General features: G+C 43.3%; 1 protein-coding gene across 1 annotated transcript in view; it reads left to right on the top strand.

Moving 5' to 3' along the window:
* The window catches only part of NPTN (neuroplastin), a 55,035-nt gene that overhangs the window by 33,261 nt on the left and 4,669 nt on the right, over positions 1-17,105 (top strand). The window contains exons 3-5 of the mRNA XM_065641684.1: positions 1,272-1,366; positions 9,935-10,068; positions 11,529-11,802. Of these exons, the coding sequence (XP_065497756.1) occupies positions 1,272-1,366; positions 9,935-10,068; positions 11,529-11,802 (503 nt within the window). The remainder of the gene's footprint in view (positions 1-1,271; positions 1,367-9,934; positions 10,069-11,528; positions 11,803-17,105) is intronic.

Genomic DNA, 17,105 nt, shown 5'->3' with positions numbered 1-17,105 from the left:
TTCCCTCTCCTCCTTTAAGCATTGACTCTAATGGATTAAAACAAAGCAGAGGCCAAAGTATGATCACATCATTATTAAGGTTATCATGTTTGATACTGAATGATCGTTCTTTCTGTTAAGATAATCTTTAATTTTAACTCGGTGAAAAGTGGGTATATTATTGCTTATCGGAAAGGTGTATTAACTTTATAACTAACTTTAGACTTTCACCGGCGATTCTGGAAAGTGCTATAAACACAGTGGAGACTTGAGTCAAAATATTGTGTTAAACTGAACAGCTCTTTCTATGTGTCTAAGAAGTTTCCATGTGTAAATTATTTTATTACAGTGCTCTTCTACTAGGTTGCCGTGTGCTATTTACTTAATGTGTTTAAAAAATATTAATAAAACAAGGCAAACCAAGAAGCCTTTCAGTAAAGGGAGGGCGGGCTGTGGAGAACTCTGCCTTGCTCTGTGCTGTGTGGAGATGTAAATTCTGCATCACATCGTCGTACTTTCTCTCTAGTTTAATGTCTTTTGTAGGTAAATATCTGAAGAACATGTGTAGGGCTTTTAAAGTCATTTGTATCCAGAAGGTTTTTGAAGGACAGCAAAAGCTGGTGGACTTAAAGTTAATACTATCTTGAGTAAAAATTCATCGTGATTTTATTTTTTTAATTTTTGGCATTTGTTACAGCTCTGATTTTCTTCTTTCTGGCTTGCATCTGTTTTTTCCTCTACTAGTTGTTATTGCATTAGTCTTGCCTAATTTAAAGTGGCAGCAGATTCCTGTGTGGTGCTTTCCTTCACGAGTTGACCAGCTTTTGCAGATTTTCTACATCCAGTCTGAATCAGAGAAAACTATTAATGGACCAGCCTCATATCTGTTATGGAAAAATGAAAACAGATTGAGATGACAGTATGACAGTGTCAGCCTTCATTCTGTTTGTAGTCTGTTGTTTTGCAATTGTCCATATATTACATGTAAATCACATCTTTCCCTCAGTGGGAGGTTATATCTGCCTAATAGGCTAAATCAAACTAACCGTGGTGCATAATTAACAGTTGTTGGGCTCCTTCTTTGCTTTTTAACTAAATGCAGCTTCTCCAGCTAAATTGATACTGACTTTCCAGACTAGAGCTCACTTCCTAGGCGAACATCCTTTATTTCAAGTAGGTAGGTCTGTACGACATACCTTGAATAACAAGTAATAGCTGTGAAATTCAGTTAAAAGCTTTAAGTTGCTAACACAGTACCTAACACGGCTCATGTGTTCTCTCCCTGTCTGCAGGATTTTGAAGCCCAGAGCAGAAGAGTCAGGGGAATACTTGTGCGTGTTTGTGTTTTCAAACTCTCCTGTAGCCAACGCCACTATAGAAGTGAGAGGTACTATTTTTTTTTCTTGTTGTTGTGTTTTGTTTCCTCTCCCCAAAAGTGCTTTCAGTGCCTCTGCCACCTCGCTCAGAGCCTATCCAAAGGTCTTTCCTCATGGAATCAAGCCCGTGTCTAATCCTTGGTTGTAATTTCTGGGGAAGTTTTGCACACAGTCTCAGGGGAAAGATTTTGCAGATAACGGGAATGTGACCATTGCACTTTTGGTCCACACAGAGGCTACTAAAACACCTTCTAGCGCACACTAATGCACTCCTTTGCTAAATCTGGCCATCGCGGGAGCGCACGGCCAGCAGGGGAAAGATTGCTTTAGAATATGTCTGTGCTCATGGAAAGACAGCTGTGGTTTCCTCCCTGTCTCGCTGTAAATGAGGCCATCGGAAACGTATTCAATATACTTTGAATTTGCCTGTTCTGAATACCAAAAAAAGTAAGAACCAGCATGTTGCATGTGGCAGCTTGGAACTGTTTTTTGTCTGCAGGGACTATTTCAGTTGCTGGGAAAGCCTGGGTTCTGGTTAGGACAGATGCCCTGGACCAGATTGGAGTTTTCTACTTTCATACACTTTTTTTTTCTGTCTTGTGTGTGTTGGTGCTCTTCTGGTATCTTTAGGACCCTAAAATCTTTAGGACCCTAAAATCTTGAGTAGAAAACGCAAAATGTGAAGGAGAATCTTGCAGTGCAGCAAGCGCGCCGCTTGCACTGAATTTTATTGTAGTTGTTGAACAATGTAACAGTGTTTGAGACATACAAACCAGCAGTAACACAGAGCTGATGGTATTTTATAGAGTGTTAAACTGCTGCCACAATGGTTGGTTGTTCATTGAGTAGCTGGAATTTACTGACCCACCGCTCTGCAGTAGCCGTGCTTTGTCCCTTCTGTGCTGCACGAAGATGGAATTGATGCATCGTGGCAGCTTCGTTAGTTAAAGACAGATGAGTTAATGTGAAAATGTGTTTAAAAAGTCTTGCAACCAGCCTGTCTGGGACTATACCGATGCTTGTTTTATGAAGGTATACTGTAAACTTGTTTGAAATTTAATTAATAATTACTTACTGTCTTCCTTACATCCCCAGCTTAAAAGTAGAGCTGCTGCTGCTGCTGTTTGAAAAAGGCAAATGGGAAGGAGGATGCTTGATGCTATTTCTTAGCATCCCTGCCCCAGCGCTGCAGCCTGTCCTGCTCTACACAGTGATCATTGCTATTTAAATTCTAGTAGGTACCACAGATCTGTAGCAAAAGCCAAAAGCTGACCTATTTCCTGGGAATTTCTGGTGCCTTGCTGCATGGCCAGGATCCCGAAGCCAAAGTGAGGGACGAGGAGTAATTCTATCTGTGTGAGATGACAAATGCACAGTGGCATTCTGATTGCCATCTTTCCTCCCCAGGGAGCAGCATCTTTTGAACCACACCAACAGTTTCCTGGGGAAGGAGAATATTGCCACATAAATAAGCGTTCTGACTGATGCCATACCAAGAAAAGCTTGCTGATTTCCTGTGTCGGTTTTAAAAGCTTTTTTTCCAACGATCTTGCATGAAACAACCCTGTGTTTAATCAAATCTGGTGCAGAAGCTAGCTCTGCATGGAAAAAGGAAATCTAAAATAGATGCTCATGCAAATGCACTGCAAGTTCTTGTCGGCCCAGCTGAGAGGTGTACGGCATGTGGACACAGGAGAAATGGACTTATTGATTAAAAATCTGACTGCACCCCTAAAAATAGTTATTGCCTTGCTTGCAGCAAGTTGACTTCGAACTTAATTTATACTTCTGGTGAGTTTGTCTTTTAGGTGTTCGAGGAACATAGGTGTAGGGGTTGGGAGAGGGGATTTTTTTGCATTCTGCTCTTATGCTCTAATTGCTAAATCTTCTAATGTTATCTTAATTAAGATCTTAAGTACTTTCTGCCTTCCCTAGGCTATTTTGAGTGACAAACCGCTTCCAAAGACAGGAAATTTTACTTTGATAATAGATTAAGACCTTTTCCAGCTTTGTATAATCTCTCAAAAGGCCTTTTGGAAACATTTGGCTTAGGGCTTCTCTGCTGTCCAGTGGCAGGTGGGGACACCAGGAGAACTTGGCAGCGAGATTTACGGGGACGTGGGATTTAACATTGCAGAAAGAAAAGCCAATATATCTGATTGAAGTGCTGGCATGAAGGGCAGAGGGAGAACCATAATTAATCCTACTAACAACTTTTCGCAGGTAATTTATCTATAAATACAATTGAGTGGTCAGAAGTTAATGATTCCAGTACCGCTCTTGGGAGGTGTGACACCTGCAGCTTGCTCAGCAGTCTTAAAGCCAGGACTAAGTAATCCCGTTCTCCAGCTCTTCCTTTCAGTGGCTGATGGGCCTCAAATTCCTCCTTAGCAGAGAGAATTACTGGAGCTTGTCTAGGGTGGGAAGCACCTTCTTGTCAAGTCTTCTGCAAAACAAATTAGAACACGCGTGCACTTTTAAACTGAAAAGATGCTTTTCTAACGCCTCTTACTTGGAAATTCTGTAGTAATAAATTGGGACTGCATTGAAATCACCAGCTAAAGAGAACTTTGTGGTCTCCTTGCAGCCTTAGTGCTGTACGTAAATTAATTTCTGATCAGAGATGCTCATTTGAGTTACTGCTCCTGGAAGAGACGTACATGTATGTTGGTATGGTATCACGCATATTTTCCTGGATGTAAATGTCTCTGAATAATAACTGTACTAGATGCAAATAATTCACAGGTGTTGCTTTGCTTTGCTTTTTTTTGCTTCGTGATTCCTGCAGTTCGCTGTAAATATTCTGTGTGTTCTGCCAGAGTAGTTCTCGTTCTCAAAGCAAACAGATTTTTGATACTAGTTCATGTGTGGAGACATTACCTGGTTGTTAATCAAGATGTACATAGTGCATCAGTGATGCAGGAATCTTGTTTGACCATGCAGTTGCTGTAATTTAATGCTTGCCTGCACGTGTGACGTGTCACAGTATTTGTGGGTGAGCAATTTTACGCAAATTTAATAGCTTAATTGCTAGTTGTAATCGTATTGCGATTTTTAACTGCCGATGCACGCAGAAAAGATGGTTCTGAATATGAAAGTGCTTGTGGACCAAAATAGTGACTGTGTGACAACTTGCGAACAACCTCAACAAATGCCTCGCAGCAGATGTAATCCAGGATATACCAGTGCCATTTGCCTTTTATGTAATGCTGCCTATTTTCTTCCTGAATCTCTCCATGTGCTGTGTAAGAAGATAGAAATGCAGAAACGTGAGCATCGCTGGTCGAATTACTAGGTGTGCTCGCATATTTAAAGCAGACTTTCTTGGTAAAGAATTTGCTAGAACAGCACTAGTGTAACAGCAGTTGAAAATACTGGGGTTTGATATCAGTCTCTCCAAATTGCCAGGAATGGCGTAAGTTTGGTTTCCTTCATACAGTCGGCTTTCAGATGAAGCATCTTGTGGAGGCTTGGAGTATCGCTCAGATTATTTCAGAGCGCAGCTCTGAAGAATTCTGCCTCTGCAGTCTTTCTGCTCTTATCAAGATCTTGGGAGGAGGAGGAGGAAGAAACAAGTTTCTTTTTGTCTTCTGATATTCTACCAGCCATCGTCTGCAGCAGCGAGAGCCAGATGGGAAAGAACACGCTTCCAGTTCCCTCTGGCTGCCCAGAAATAGCGCAAGCGTCAAGAGAGATGTCGATGTACGTAGCATGACTGATGGGGGACATCTGTTCTCTCTGCCCTGCCTTCCCACCGAAGGCTCCTTTCTTTCTGTGCGCCTGGACAGGTCGAGCTTTTAAATGCCTCTTGTTTAAGGTCTTTCTGCCATCACTGCATTGAGGGGATTCTTCTGACTTCCCTCCTCACCCCTCGCTCGTTTTGCACCTTCCTTTTCTATCCTCCCCGGTTGCTATTGATTTCCCAATAGGCCAGTCCTGTTCGCTGCTTCTGAGAGACGTAAACCCCACCACTTTTGAAAAATGCTTATTATACCCCCTAACTTCAGCTGAGCCGGAGGCTTTTGTTTCCCATGCAACACTTGCACTGAGAATTTTAATTTTTCCACTTTAACTCTGGCTCCAGCCCAAGCAGCGTGCTGGAAAACGAGTGGTTATTTCAGCAGCCTTGAAGGATCTTGGTGTCTTGACTCCTGGTTGCCTTAAGAAACCTCTGCAGCAGTTTTGGGGCCAGAAATTAATGAAGAAACCGGACGTTATTGTAGCACAACTGCACTTTAGAGTGGTCCTAAGCATGTTGCAGAAAATGCGCATCACATTCTCCTGTCTTATGGTGCCTTTGGTCTTCTAGCTCCCCGCCCAGGCTGTAAAGGTAGATGTGGATTAGAATTATAATGCAGAAAAATCAATCTTCCTGTGCCCTTTTACTAGGTCACCCATCACACGTAATAGTTTTTACATGCAAGAATATTTTTAGGTGCTTTTGCCCTTGCTTTAATTTTGTCTGTTAATGGGAAAACTTGAAGGGGTTTTGTGAAGTGGGACATGGTTTGGAGGTGTTATGCATATTAGTTCTCCTCTCTTTTTTAGGAATGCTAGTAAAAATCTTGAAAATACCCAGAAATCAAGGGCTGAATACCTCCTATATATCAAGAAATGGTGTTGCATGCCTTGTAACAAGAAAAAAGCCTCTTTTCAGGGCTGTATTAAAAGCATATCATTCAGAAAGCACTTGCTGCACAGCGCATTTTGGGCGTATTTGGTACTCACAGCATAAAGGCCCAACGTTTGCTCTGGCACAAAACCTCTTTCTGTGATTCAGTTTAAAACTATGGAAAGAATGATGCTTATCAGGAGTTTACTCGTTTCAAGAATGACTAAGTCTGTATTTATTTTGATTCTCTTTTAGTAGCAATTAAACCTGCCCTGCCTCTTTCTGCTCTTTCATATGCTGCTTCAAACAAACCTCCAGTATTTAATTTTGCAGTTTCACAATGTAGGAATATAAAACTTGCTTTCTTTTATCAGGGGCATTATCTTGGTTTCAGTGATGAGGAGCTGACATAGCGTGTTGTGCTCATGTCTCGACAGCCAACTGTATCTGAACAGAGACGTGGATTCCGCTGCTTAAAAGCTGAAGTGAAATCTAAATCCTTTCCGAGCAAAACCCGCTTCATTCTGTGCTTTATTCCTTACTGGCACTGGAGCAGAACGGTGTAAGAAAAAATCTCGCCTTGAAAAGCTTCACAGGGAAACATCGCTCTCTTGCTAAATCTGTGATCGAGGTCACTCGCAGCGATGTTTTAAATGTAGTTTGTGCGGCAGAATGCAATTAGCCCAACAGTTTGGTAGAATAAGGACTGGATTAATATCTCAGGCGTAGCTTGAAGCTGGCTAGCATGCGATGCCCTGAAATATTAATATTCCGTGGAGTGCGTACAAAAATAGTGCCTGCCCCAGCAGAGCTGGAAATGGCTGCTGCATCGCCCTGCAAAGAGCTCAACGTGTTCTCGTCGCTCTTGCTCTCATTAGGATAACCCGACGAAGATGCCCTCTTCTTCAGGAAATATAATTTAATCTCTTGGCTGCAGGAGGACACTCGGGTCACCCTGCAGTAGAAGTTACTGTGTCCTAGAAAGCTTTTCCTCTTTTTTTTTTTTTATTTTTCTTTGCTTTCTCTATCAGCAGTGTCACAGAAGAAGTGGGCCAGCTGCAGAGAGCTGACGGGCTGTCCCCTTTTCCCTGGCGAGGTTGTGCTTTGGCTCGCCGGCCGTGGGTACACGGCAGCAAAAACCATGGCGCTGACAGGTGGGGACTGTGCGGGGCTTCGACTCAAAGGTGATAAATCCGATTTCTCCTTTTCCCAACGGGGCTAATTTGCCATCACTTTTGACAGTGCCGGTTTTGGGACTGTTGCCCTGCCACCTGAAGCCTGTCTCTTGTGGTGGCCTTTCATTTTTGTTGGGTTGGATGCGATCTCTGCGGATCATCCTCAAGTAAGTGAAAGCCGCCGGCTTACCTAGAGCCTGCCTAAAAGAGAACTTTCTAAGCCTAGCGAGGCGGGGGTGACACCTTTCAGTAGATCGCGAGATGAAATTGCGCTTCTTGTCAAAGAAGAATCACCTTTTGGAATAATTATATTCCTTTTCGAGGCTGCAGGCAGTGGTTTGAAGGACCATTGCAGGTGCATACTGGTGCTTAGTACCAGTACACTCAACCTTAAAGCTGATTTATTTTCTGCTTGGAGACCTTCAGCTTGAAAACTTAATTTCCTCCGAGTATTATTGCTGCTCATAGGCACAGGTATGTGACCACGTAGCAAGAGTGGGATGTTCTTTCCTTTGCAGCTTGCTGCAGTTTCTATACCCGGCAGCTTCTTTTCGCACAAGACCAGAGAACTGTTATGATCTGGTGTCTTCGTTCAGTTCACGCTTTATGGCTCTCAAATTTTTTTCATGCTTGATATGTAAAGATACATGTTAAGAGTCAATTTTCTTGGAGAAATAAAACTCCTAGTGCCTTATTCTTATATCTTGTGGTTACGGTCAGCATCATCTTGCAATTAATCGGCATTTGTCTAACTTCATCCATTGGTCTTGCTATGCAGTCACGTATATTGAATATTGCGAGCAAAGCCATTATTTGCTTGTGTGGATTCTTACAGACTTGGATCAAGTACTTGTTTCACCTTCCGTATGGAATGATACAATCATAGTATTTTTCTATAGTAATGAGCTCCTTTTCAGCTCCCAGCTGAAAAAGTGTTTACCTAAAATCAGGAGCAAAAAGAAAAAAAAAGAGAACATGCTTAACACATTAAAATATTTTAAAATGGCATAACTTCCTTAAGGGTACTCCCAGAAGTTCTGGGGTTAGTTCTAATTTCCAGTGGGCAATATCTCTGCTAAGAAACCAGCCTCTTCATGCTCTGCAGCGTCTTGTTAGTGCAAATCATCCATTAGAAATTGCAACTAAGAGCGAATAATTCTGTAAGCAGCAAGTGCCTGTTTCTTTCCATGGCAAACGGTCAGAACTTCTGCAAAGCTGATGATTGTGTTGGAAATCCTGTTTGAATTTACACAGGCATTTTGAGAAAAGCCGGGGTTGATCAGCCTCTCCTGTCTTTTCAGCGAATACACACATACTAAGGAACGCTGTAGCTTTAATGTTCTTAAAACCATGACTTTTCAGTTGTTCAGCAGCTTATTTTAATTCTGCCTCTGACAATACTATCAATCGTCTGCATTACTGTCCAAAAAGAATCTTGCAGGAGTAAGGCGTGGGATACCTTCTGCATTCGAAAAGCCTTTGCATTTGGAATATGATAATTCCTTTAGAACTTAAACTTGCTGAACATTTTCCCAAAGAATTATGATGTAATTTTTGGAAGGAGCATGCTCAGCTCATGCTATATTGTTGCACAAGACATTTTGCTTGTTCTTGTTTTCTTGGACTGCTCAGGACTGTGAAATTTGCTTAATTCTTTTAGCTTGCAGCTGCCAATAAGCTGTCACGAACCCATGCTCCCTCTGTACGCTTGTCTGTAGGCGTTGCTAGTGGCAAAGGGAATTTCGAATATGTAATAAATTCCAATGCCTGTTTATTATTATTATTTTTTTTTTTCCTGGAGCACTGGGATTGGCCTTTGACTGGATTAACAGATCAGAGTCCTGCCATCACACAGCAGGCCACGTGTGACATAATTAGCAAGCTAGAAAGCGAATGGGCTTTAAAGGTGGTCAGCACGGCACCAAAGCCATCTGCTTAAGCGAAGGTTCAGCTCGGGCGCTCCAGTGATCCAGCGTAATCTCCCGTGAGGTATTAGGCTGCACTGGGCTGCCGTGACAAATGTGGCAAAGGGCAGGGACGTTATTTATAGAGAAATGAATTCACAAGACCGTCTGCTGATATTCAGGGCTGTGCTTTGCATGTGGTTGCCCAGTTTCACCCGCAGCCCTCCTTAGAATGTATGGATTTGTGGGTAGGGTGAACAAAATGATCTTTGTTGGAGGGATTTTGACTTCTGCTGTGTTCCAGGTACCCAGGAGTAGTTTCCCTGTAAGGTATAAGAAGCATAAAGCATAACAAGTCACAGCACGTTTGCGGACCAAACCTAAAAATCTTGCTGCAAGGCAGAACACCTTGATTTAGCTTTCTGACAGCGTCACTTCAGAGTCCTGACGCGATGGGCAAGTTGTAACCAGTCTCTGACAGCTCGATTTCAAAGCTGGAGGTCCTGCAGAGCCGCAGGGAGCTCCTGAGCGGTGGGGAGGGACGTGCGGGTGTTTCTCAGCTCCCTGCACTGGGGAACGGCTCAGCCACCTTAGTTTTGTTGGTTTGTGGTAAATAACTCAAGTCTGAAGTTGAGATTTCTCCCTTGTCCCTCAATTTGTCTGGCCAATTGAGCCTGAAGGACATTGTTGCAGATCTTCAGTTGAGATGTTGCTTGGAAAGACACGGGAATCACAATTTTTCTTCTGTAAGGTGGGTTCAGTGTGGGAAAGGCAACAGCTTCCGGGGAACTTGTCGCTTATTTTCTGTTCAAATTCTCAGAGCTTGAATTAACTCTCGCTTGAATGAGCAGCTTGTAAACGTAGAGGGTTTTTTGTTGTGTTCCGTAGCGATTCCTGACATCACTGGCCACAAGCGAAGTGAAAACAAAAATGAGGGGCAGGAGGCGCTCATGTACTGCAAGTCCGTGGGCTTCCCACATCCCGAGTGGGTGTGGCGCAAGAAGGTCAATGGAATATTTGAGGTAAGAAAACTGCGGCATCAGGCACGTATTAACCTGCCGGAACCCCCAGGAAGGAAGGAAACGAGTACCTTGCGTTTAGAGATACATTATTTAGGGTGCCTTATAACTTCTTGAAAGGCAGCTCCTCCAAAGTCTGATACGTTAATGAGTGAAACCGAAATTTTTCAGGATAAAATGGGTATTTATTTTGCTGCTGTGTGAACAGAGTTGGTCATTGTGTTGCCGCTGGGCAAAGTTATGAACTGTCCAGAAAGCTGTGATGTTCAAGGTATATGCTGCAAATTGCGAAATGTGAGTTATGAAATGTGATATTAAAATGCATTTGATTACAAATTTCTCAAACTATTTTCCAGTTTTACTGGTTGAGCTCACAAGACTTAATATGAGTATGTCAGGGTTACTTATTAGTGTTTAAGTAATCGTATTTTTTTCCATGTGGCAACTGATCTAAGTGAGCAAAGCAATTTCACCAGCAGTTGGAAGAGCAGAAGAGAAGCCAGAGGTTGTGAAGTCCTCACCCCAGCTGTTTTTACATTGCTGTACGAGAGGTAGCAATTTGGCTGATAGATGAAGGAAAAATGTTAATTGATTGTTCCTTGTCAAGTGCAAGCTTAAATTTTTATGGGATAGTGCTGTGTGAGTGACTTACGAAGAGCTGCGAGTCATCAGAGTCCTGCAGTGTTGTGCACATTGCCCTTCACACTGTATTTCTGAAGTTATTGATAAATTCATCCAAGATGAACGTTCAGGATGATCAAACATCCATATTTTGTCCCAAGTTTTGTCCCTTTTTAATTCTTTAAACGTAAGCAACTCTGCCAGTCTTTTTTTCAAAGGTAGAAAGAATGCGATGCTTTGAATTCCAGCTTCTCGCAATGTTGCTGAAGTCAGTGGCTTAGGCTGCCCTAGGCCAAGTTTTATTGGGGCTGTCATACCTTAAATAGTTAGAAAATGCTCTCTAATGCGGTGTGGAATAACCTTAACTGGCACTGCTTTTTCTTTTTTAGCCCCTGTATGTTGACATCGTTTTGTCCCCTCCTAGGGAGCGTATCCTCTCTCCCGTGACTTGTCTCATCTGTTTAGATCGACCTGTTTCATCCTATTGCTGTGAACCGGTGAACGGAGCGTAGCGCTTTCTCTTGAAGCAAAAGGCTGAGACCGTGGTAGTTTCCACAATTGCAACCACTGGCATTTCATGGCTGATGCTGTTAAAGGAGAGGGAAAAGAATAAGAGTAAAAATACAGCTTGTCAGCCAAGCTGGTATTTGTTCTTGTTTGGAAACACAATTCACTTTAGCGAGAGATACACTGGCAGTGGGCTTTTTTGTTGCGTTAAGGAACCAGCCTCTTTGCAAGAATCCCTCAAATCTCTTCTAGTTTCCATGCCATTGATACAAAAAGGCACCAGAACTTCCTAAAGCTCTTGGTCTTTTCCTCTTCCACCTTTCTTCTTTTATCAGGACATCAACAACTCTTCCGGCAGATTCTTTATTTCAAATAAAGACAACTACACTGAGCTCAGCATCACAAACCTACAGATCAACGAGGATCCCGGCGAGTACCAGTGCAACGCGACCAACCAGGTCGGCTCTGCCTCGGTCACAACCATCCTCCGTGTCCGCAGCCACTTGGCTCCTCTCTGGCCCTTTTTGGGGATCTTGGCAGAAATCGTTATCCTCGTTGTCATCATAGTTATTTATGAGAAAAGGAAGCGGCCGGATGAAGTCCCAGACGGTAAGTGTGCTCAAAGCCGCTCATAAGGAGGAAAGTAAAGGCAAAGCAAATGTGAGGAAGCAGAACGGAGTGGGGTTTGTGGCAGGAAGGATCAGCAGCCCGGTTTGTTCAGCTCTGAGCTCTTTGCTTTCTCATCCGTTCCCTCTCCAGACATTAAGCCCAGCAAGCGCAGAGGGTCCAAGTGCTGTGCAAAGTCCTAACCCTGGATTTCCCCAACATCTCAGACTATTGGGTGGGAGGGTGGTTATCTCAATATCTCTAAAGCTTTTGTTGCACAAGGGGTCTAGCGTTCCCATCTCTTTCTTTGCCCTGAAAAATCCTGCATGTCAGCCCTAAGGAGCATAGGGCAGCACAGGGGGAGCTGGAAACACTGATCTGCTGTTGCACTCCTTCCATGTCACATCTGGATTGGACACCGGGCAGGTTTTGGAAGGAAACGTTACATTTAAAAGAGATTGGGACCACAGAGATGCTTCAAAAATATGTTTTCAGTGTTAAAAGAGTGGGGCTAGGGCTCTAATGTTGGTGTGTAACTGAACTTGTATTTAAGGAATGCTCTGGAAACTATATCTTATTGTAATAGACACTGAGTCAATATTTTGTAAAGATTAGGTTTTTATTATCATGTTTGGTAGCACTAATTAGTTAAACTGTGTTTGGTACGCACAAAAAAGTAGTAGCTGTTTCATCTCTGAGCTTCTTCTGCATACCTTCATTTTTAAAAGATGGAGGAAGAGGCAGTTTGAGCCTGAAATGAGTATTTGAAAGAACCAGATCGAAGAACAGGTTAATATGCCACTTTGCTGCTTACTACAGTGTTTATCAAGAAAATCCTTGTGAGGAACGGCTGGTTATGCCATCGTGCTGTAGGAACATGACGCGGCCAAGTAACGGAGCCAATGCTTTCGAGTAGGTGGAGGGCAATGTGCTGAGTCAGCCTGGGAAGTGCTGAGTCAGCGGTGCTGTCCTGGGTCGGACCAGCCCTCTGCTGCGGGAGAGAACTTCCAAAAGCAGCCACCTTGGAGCCCGGGCAGCAATAACTAGTTGTCGTTGAGCTGCACAAGGGATCGATAACGCAGCACAACGTTTGCCTTTTGGGATGGAAATAGAGGTGCCGAAACAGGGATCGACGTGTGGAGTTTGGGCAAAACCGACTTCACGGTTGCTGAGCTGTGTTTCGGAGAATGAAAAAAAAAAAAAAAATCATCTTACAAAACAGATAACAAATGAGAATGGCTGAGGCGTCAATCCCTTCTGTAGCAGGTAGAAATTGTCCTAAATAGTGCATACCTAGAGGAAACTAGCTGTTGATCTTAACCACTTGAGTAGCATTTACTAACTGCTTACAGAGCATGCCTTGAGACTGTTCTAGGTGTGTATCCAAAATTTAAACCGTATAGTGCATGTTCCTCCGCATAACTAACGGCTTCACAGTTGCTAAGAGACTTATTCTGCCAGCAGTTTTTGAGTGGCTCTCAACCAGCCCAGAAAACTTCAAATGTATTAAAAAGAACAATTTGAAATGTTCTCTGTTTCATGTTGGCCTAACTTTGGTGTCAGGGTGGCTGGAGAGGATCCGGCCTCTGTGTTGGTGCCCGTTCATAGTTCCCTGCATTGCAGGTGAAGTCTCACAAAGTATCAATAATTAAAATTTGATATGACAACATTAATTGCAAGCAGCCTCAAATGGGCTTAACCCAATAGAAATTGGCTTTGATGTTACCAGTTCGTGATGCAACCACCGTGTTAATGCGATTAAGCGCACGTTGGAGGTGAGGACTTTGCTTCCCCGTTTGTGTCAAAGGCTGAAGTTTTCCTGGCTGGTCCAGCCGCTCTTCAGACGCCCGAGGGATCCAGGCTCATCATCTCTGGAGGCGGCCAAGATGAAGAGCCAAGTCGCCGAGGTTACTCAATTCGCTTGCTCGGGCTGCTGTTATTTTAAAGGCAGCTCAGGTTGAGTCCTGGACAGTGACGCTCCTCTGTGGTGGGCAGATGTTTTCTCTGTCCACGTTCTTGGAGGACAAAATCCCATATCACAGTCAACATCTGGGCAATTATTGCCTGGCTGAAGAGACACAATCAGCATCGCATCTTCCCAACTAAAGGCCGACTTGGGTCCTACGTTCCCTTGGATGTTCTGGCACTTTCTGTAGTGGCATTTGAAGCTTTCTGTGGTATCGTGGTGGGAAACACCCTACAAGCAGGGGCGTTTTACAAATGCGTATCTGAGAAATCCTCGGTAGGCTGCTGATTTACACACTTGGATGTTTTACTGGGGTTATTCTTAATTTTATTATTTTAAATAAGTTGTTACGAAATGCCAAAGTTAATGTTTTAATGCAATGGTGTGCTTGTCGTTTGGAATTGAACGTCTCTGCTTCTGAAATCGTACCTGCGCCTCCACACGCTGCAGCGAGCTGAGCGGGTAACGTCAGTGAGCCAGCAACTCGTGCAGATATTAGTCTAAACATCATATTAATATAAATATTATTTGGCAACAGCTGTGATGTCTCTTGAGTATCAGCTGAGTATCCCCTCCAGTCCACCCAGACTGACAAAGAATGGGTTTTTTTAGAGGAATATGATGTTTCTCAGGTAGAGAACCCTTCGGCAAGCCCTACTGACAATTTCACTGATTTTATTTGAAGTCCGTACGAGCAGGTGTTTGCAAGAGCTTCATAGCCTTAAGAAAAAGAAAAAATTAAGCAAGGTTTGTGGGCTGTACCTTTTTGAGTTCAAACAAAAAAGTGCCGAAAAGGACTTTTAGTAACCGAGGCTGAACCGAAGCACCCAGTTGCTAGTGGGGGCTGTTACCTCTATCTGAGAAGGTATCTGGGATGCTTTCCGGAGCGCTACCTGGCCAGCCAAAATAAAGCAAATGGAATTAATTCCCTTTCCCTTCCTCTCCTCTCCACGTTCCACAGGTTAAAAACGACCCGTCTCATCGTGCCAACCGCCTCCTCTCGCTGGCGGAAGGGCGGACGGACCGATAACCTGGTCACGTTTGGAGCAGTTCCTCTCCATTTGCTGTTTAGCTGCAGAGTGAGGCTGCTCAGGTTTCCACATTTTGGGGGGACAAAGGGCTGCTTGTTCTAAGACACTTTTCCAATGGATTCCCTGGAAGCATTACCTCCGTTTAGAAACGCTGCTGTGCTGGAAGGGCGAGGACGCTCCTTTAACTTTGGCATTTCCTAACCACGTTTTTGGGTTGTTTTGGGTTGTTTGTGTTTTGTTGTGGTGTTTTTTTTTTTTTTTTGCATGGACCTTGCTTTTTGTCTTTAGTTTATTTGCTTGTTATGCCATGGAACAGGGCTGCTCAGTAGCTCCTTTGCTAATATTTCCTCCTTCACATAATTCAGTTGATGATTTTTTTTCGCCTACTGCTGTATAGCAGAAAAAGGAACTTTGCACTCGTGAAATCTCTATTTCCACCAGAAATGGTGCGAGGGTGGTGCCCAGCGCAGGTTCTCGCTGTCATACCTGTGGATTTAGGGGCGTTTTTGTCCTCCTGGGAGGGGCAGCGACTGCAATTACCCCCAGTAACTGCGAGCCCCCTTGCATCCAAATTATGTGCTGGAAGGAGGAAGGGAAGGCAGATTGCGCTTGAATTTCTGCATCCTTTCAAAACGCGACTTTGGCCTTGCTTTTCCACGTGGGAGAGCAATCTACGGATCGCAGACCTTTTCCGGAGAGCCGCTAGGTTTTGTAAAAAGCCGGAGCGGGTGGATAACGTGTAGCTTCCAGCAGCTTTTGGGGTGAAAGTTGCATGCGGGTGGCACGAGGAGGCTGGGGATGCCGGCGGGTCACTGCATGCACCGGGAACGGGCTCGGAACGCAAGTCGCTCAACAAGAAAAGGAAGCAAATAGCTTTTTATTCCTCTCTGGTATAGCTTAAGCTGCTTATTTCTGAGAGCTGTAGCGATCAGCCGTTGCGACCTGCATGTGGGATATATCAAAGATTCCTAAAGAAAGCGTTTGGGTGGGGTTTTTTTTTTCCTATTGTTGTTGGATCAAATAGCCTAAAATTAGCAAAGACGCTGTTTTAAAGGGTGTGTTCTGGGGTAAGTAGAAAGTAAAAACTTCTTGGCGACATTCCCCCGTTGGAATGTAAACAGTTTTTACTTTAAAATCCATATTCTACGTGACCTTTAGTTCCAAGCCATGAGGTGACTGGGTTATAACGTGTCCTTTTTCATTCTTCCCTTCTTATTTCTCAGCTTAATACAAAGACTTCCCATAAATGTTTTTCTGCTCCGGCTCTGCAGAAGCTCCATCCATATCCCCACATTCTTTCTAATACTCATATTTTTTTTTTTCTTGACTTTCCCTGTTCCTGCTATTACTGTAAGTAATTTAAAGAACAAAAATGTTTTCACTGAAACGGTTTACCTTGTAACAAGTTAATTTTCGTTTAGGTTGGGGTTTTTTTCCTATTACCCGCACCTTTCCCTCCCAAGCTTAAAATTCATCAAAGGGAGGAAACTGTCAGAAAGGCACGCTGCATAGCTCTCTACTATACCCAGCAGCGTTGTATCACCGTGGTAATCAAATAACCTGGCTCCTGTGGGCCTTTAGAAACTAATTTCTTAGCTGCTATTATGGGATGAGAATTCCTTCAGTTTAATGTAAGTAATCTCGGCCAGAGAGTCTCCGTTGCCGATACGCTTCTGCCTTCATTCCATTTCAGAGCAACCGCTTTTATTTTTATTGGATTCGCTTTACGGAGCGAGACGAGCGTCTCCGTTCGCCTCTTCTTTCCCCATCCCTCCAAAATATTCCCATTAATGAAGCCAAAGAGAAGAGCGTTACTCCAAACCCGTCTCAACTCTTATTTTCTGTAGATTCTATGGTTTTGCAAGTTTTAAAGCACTAGCAGCAGCATTGAGTCCCTTTGGACGCAACGATGTGAATCTTAGTGATGGAAGTACCCGTCAGCATTTTGTTTTTAACTGCTACCAGTCATAAGATTCTACAGAAGATGAATTTGGTATTAAAAATAAATACTTGAATCTTGCAAAGGAGGTAGAAGAAGCTGAGTAACATATAAAATGCCTCCTAAATTAATTCTGAAAGAGGACACACACACAAAACCCAGCCCCTTTTCAGGCCGAAGCAGGAGTTACATTCCCAGACAGTTAATATGAATCTATTTGTCATCATCTCGTGATTTTAATGTGCAGATATTTTTGCCTGGAAGGATTGATTATACGTTACACGATGCAGCAATTCTAACCTTCTGGTTCAGAAATGTGCTTTTCAGGGCAAAACTAAGCAGAGAATTCCTCGTTATACCCACAAGAAGA

Source organism: Caloenas nicobarica, chromosome 10 (genome assembly GCF_036013445.1).
Source record: "Caloenas nicobarica isolate bCalNic1 chromosome 10, bCalNic1.hap1, whole genome shotgun sequence".
NCBI lineage: Eukaryota > Metazoa > Chordata > Aves > Columbiformes > Columbidae > Caloenas > Caloenas nicobarica.
The sequence above is the reverse complement of the archived record's forward strand: the minus strand, read 5'-3'. Positions and strand labels throughout refer to the sequence as shown.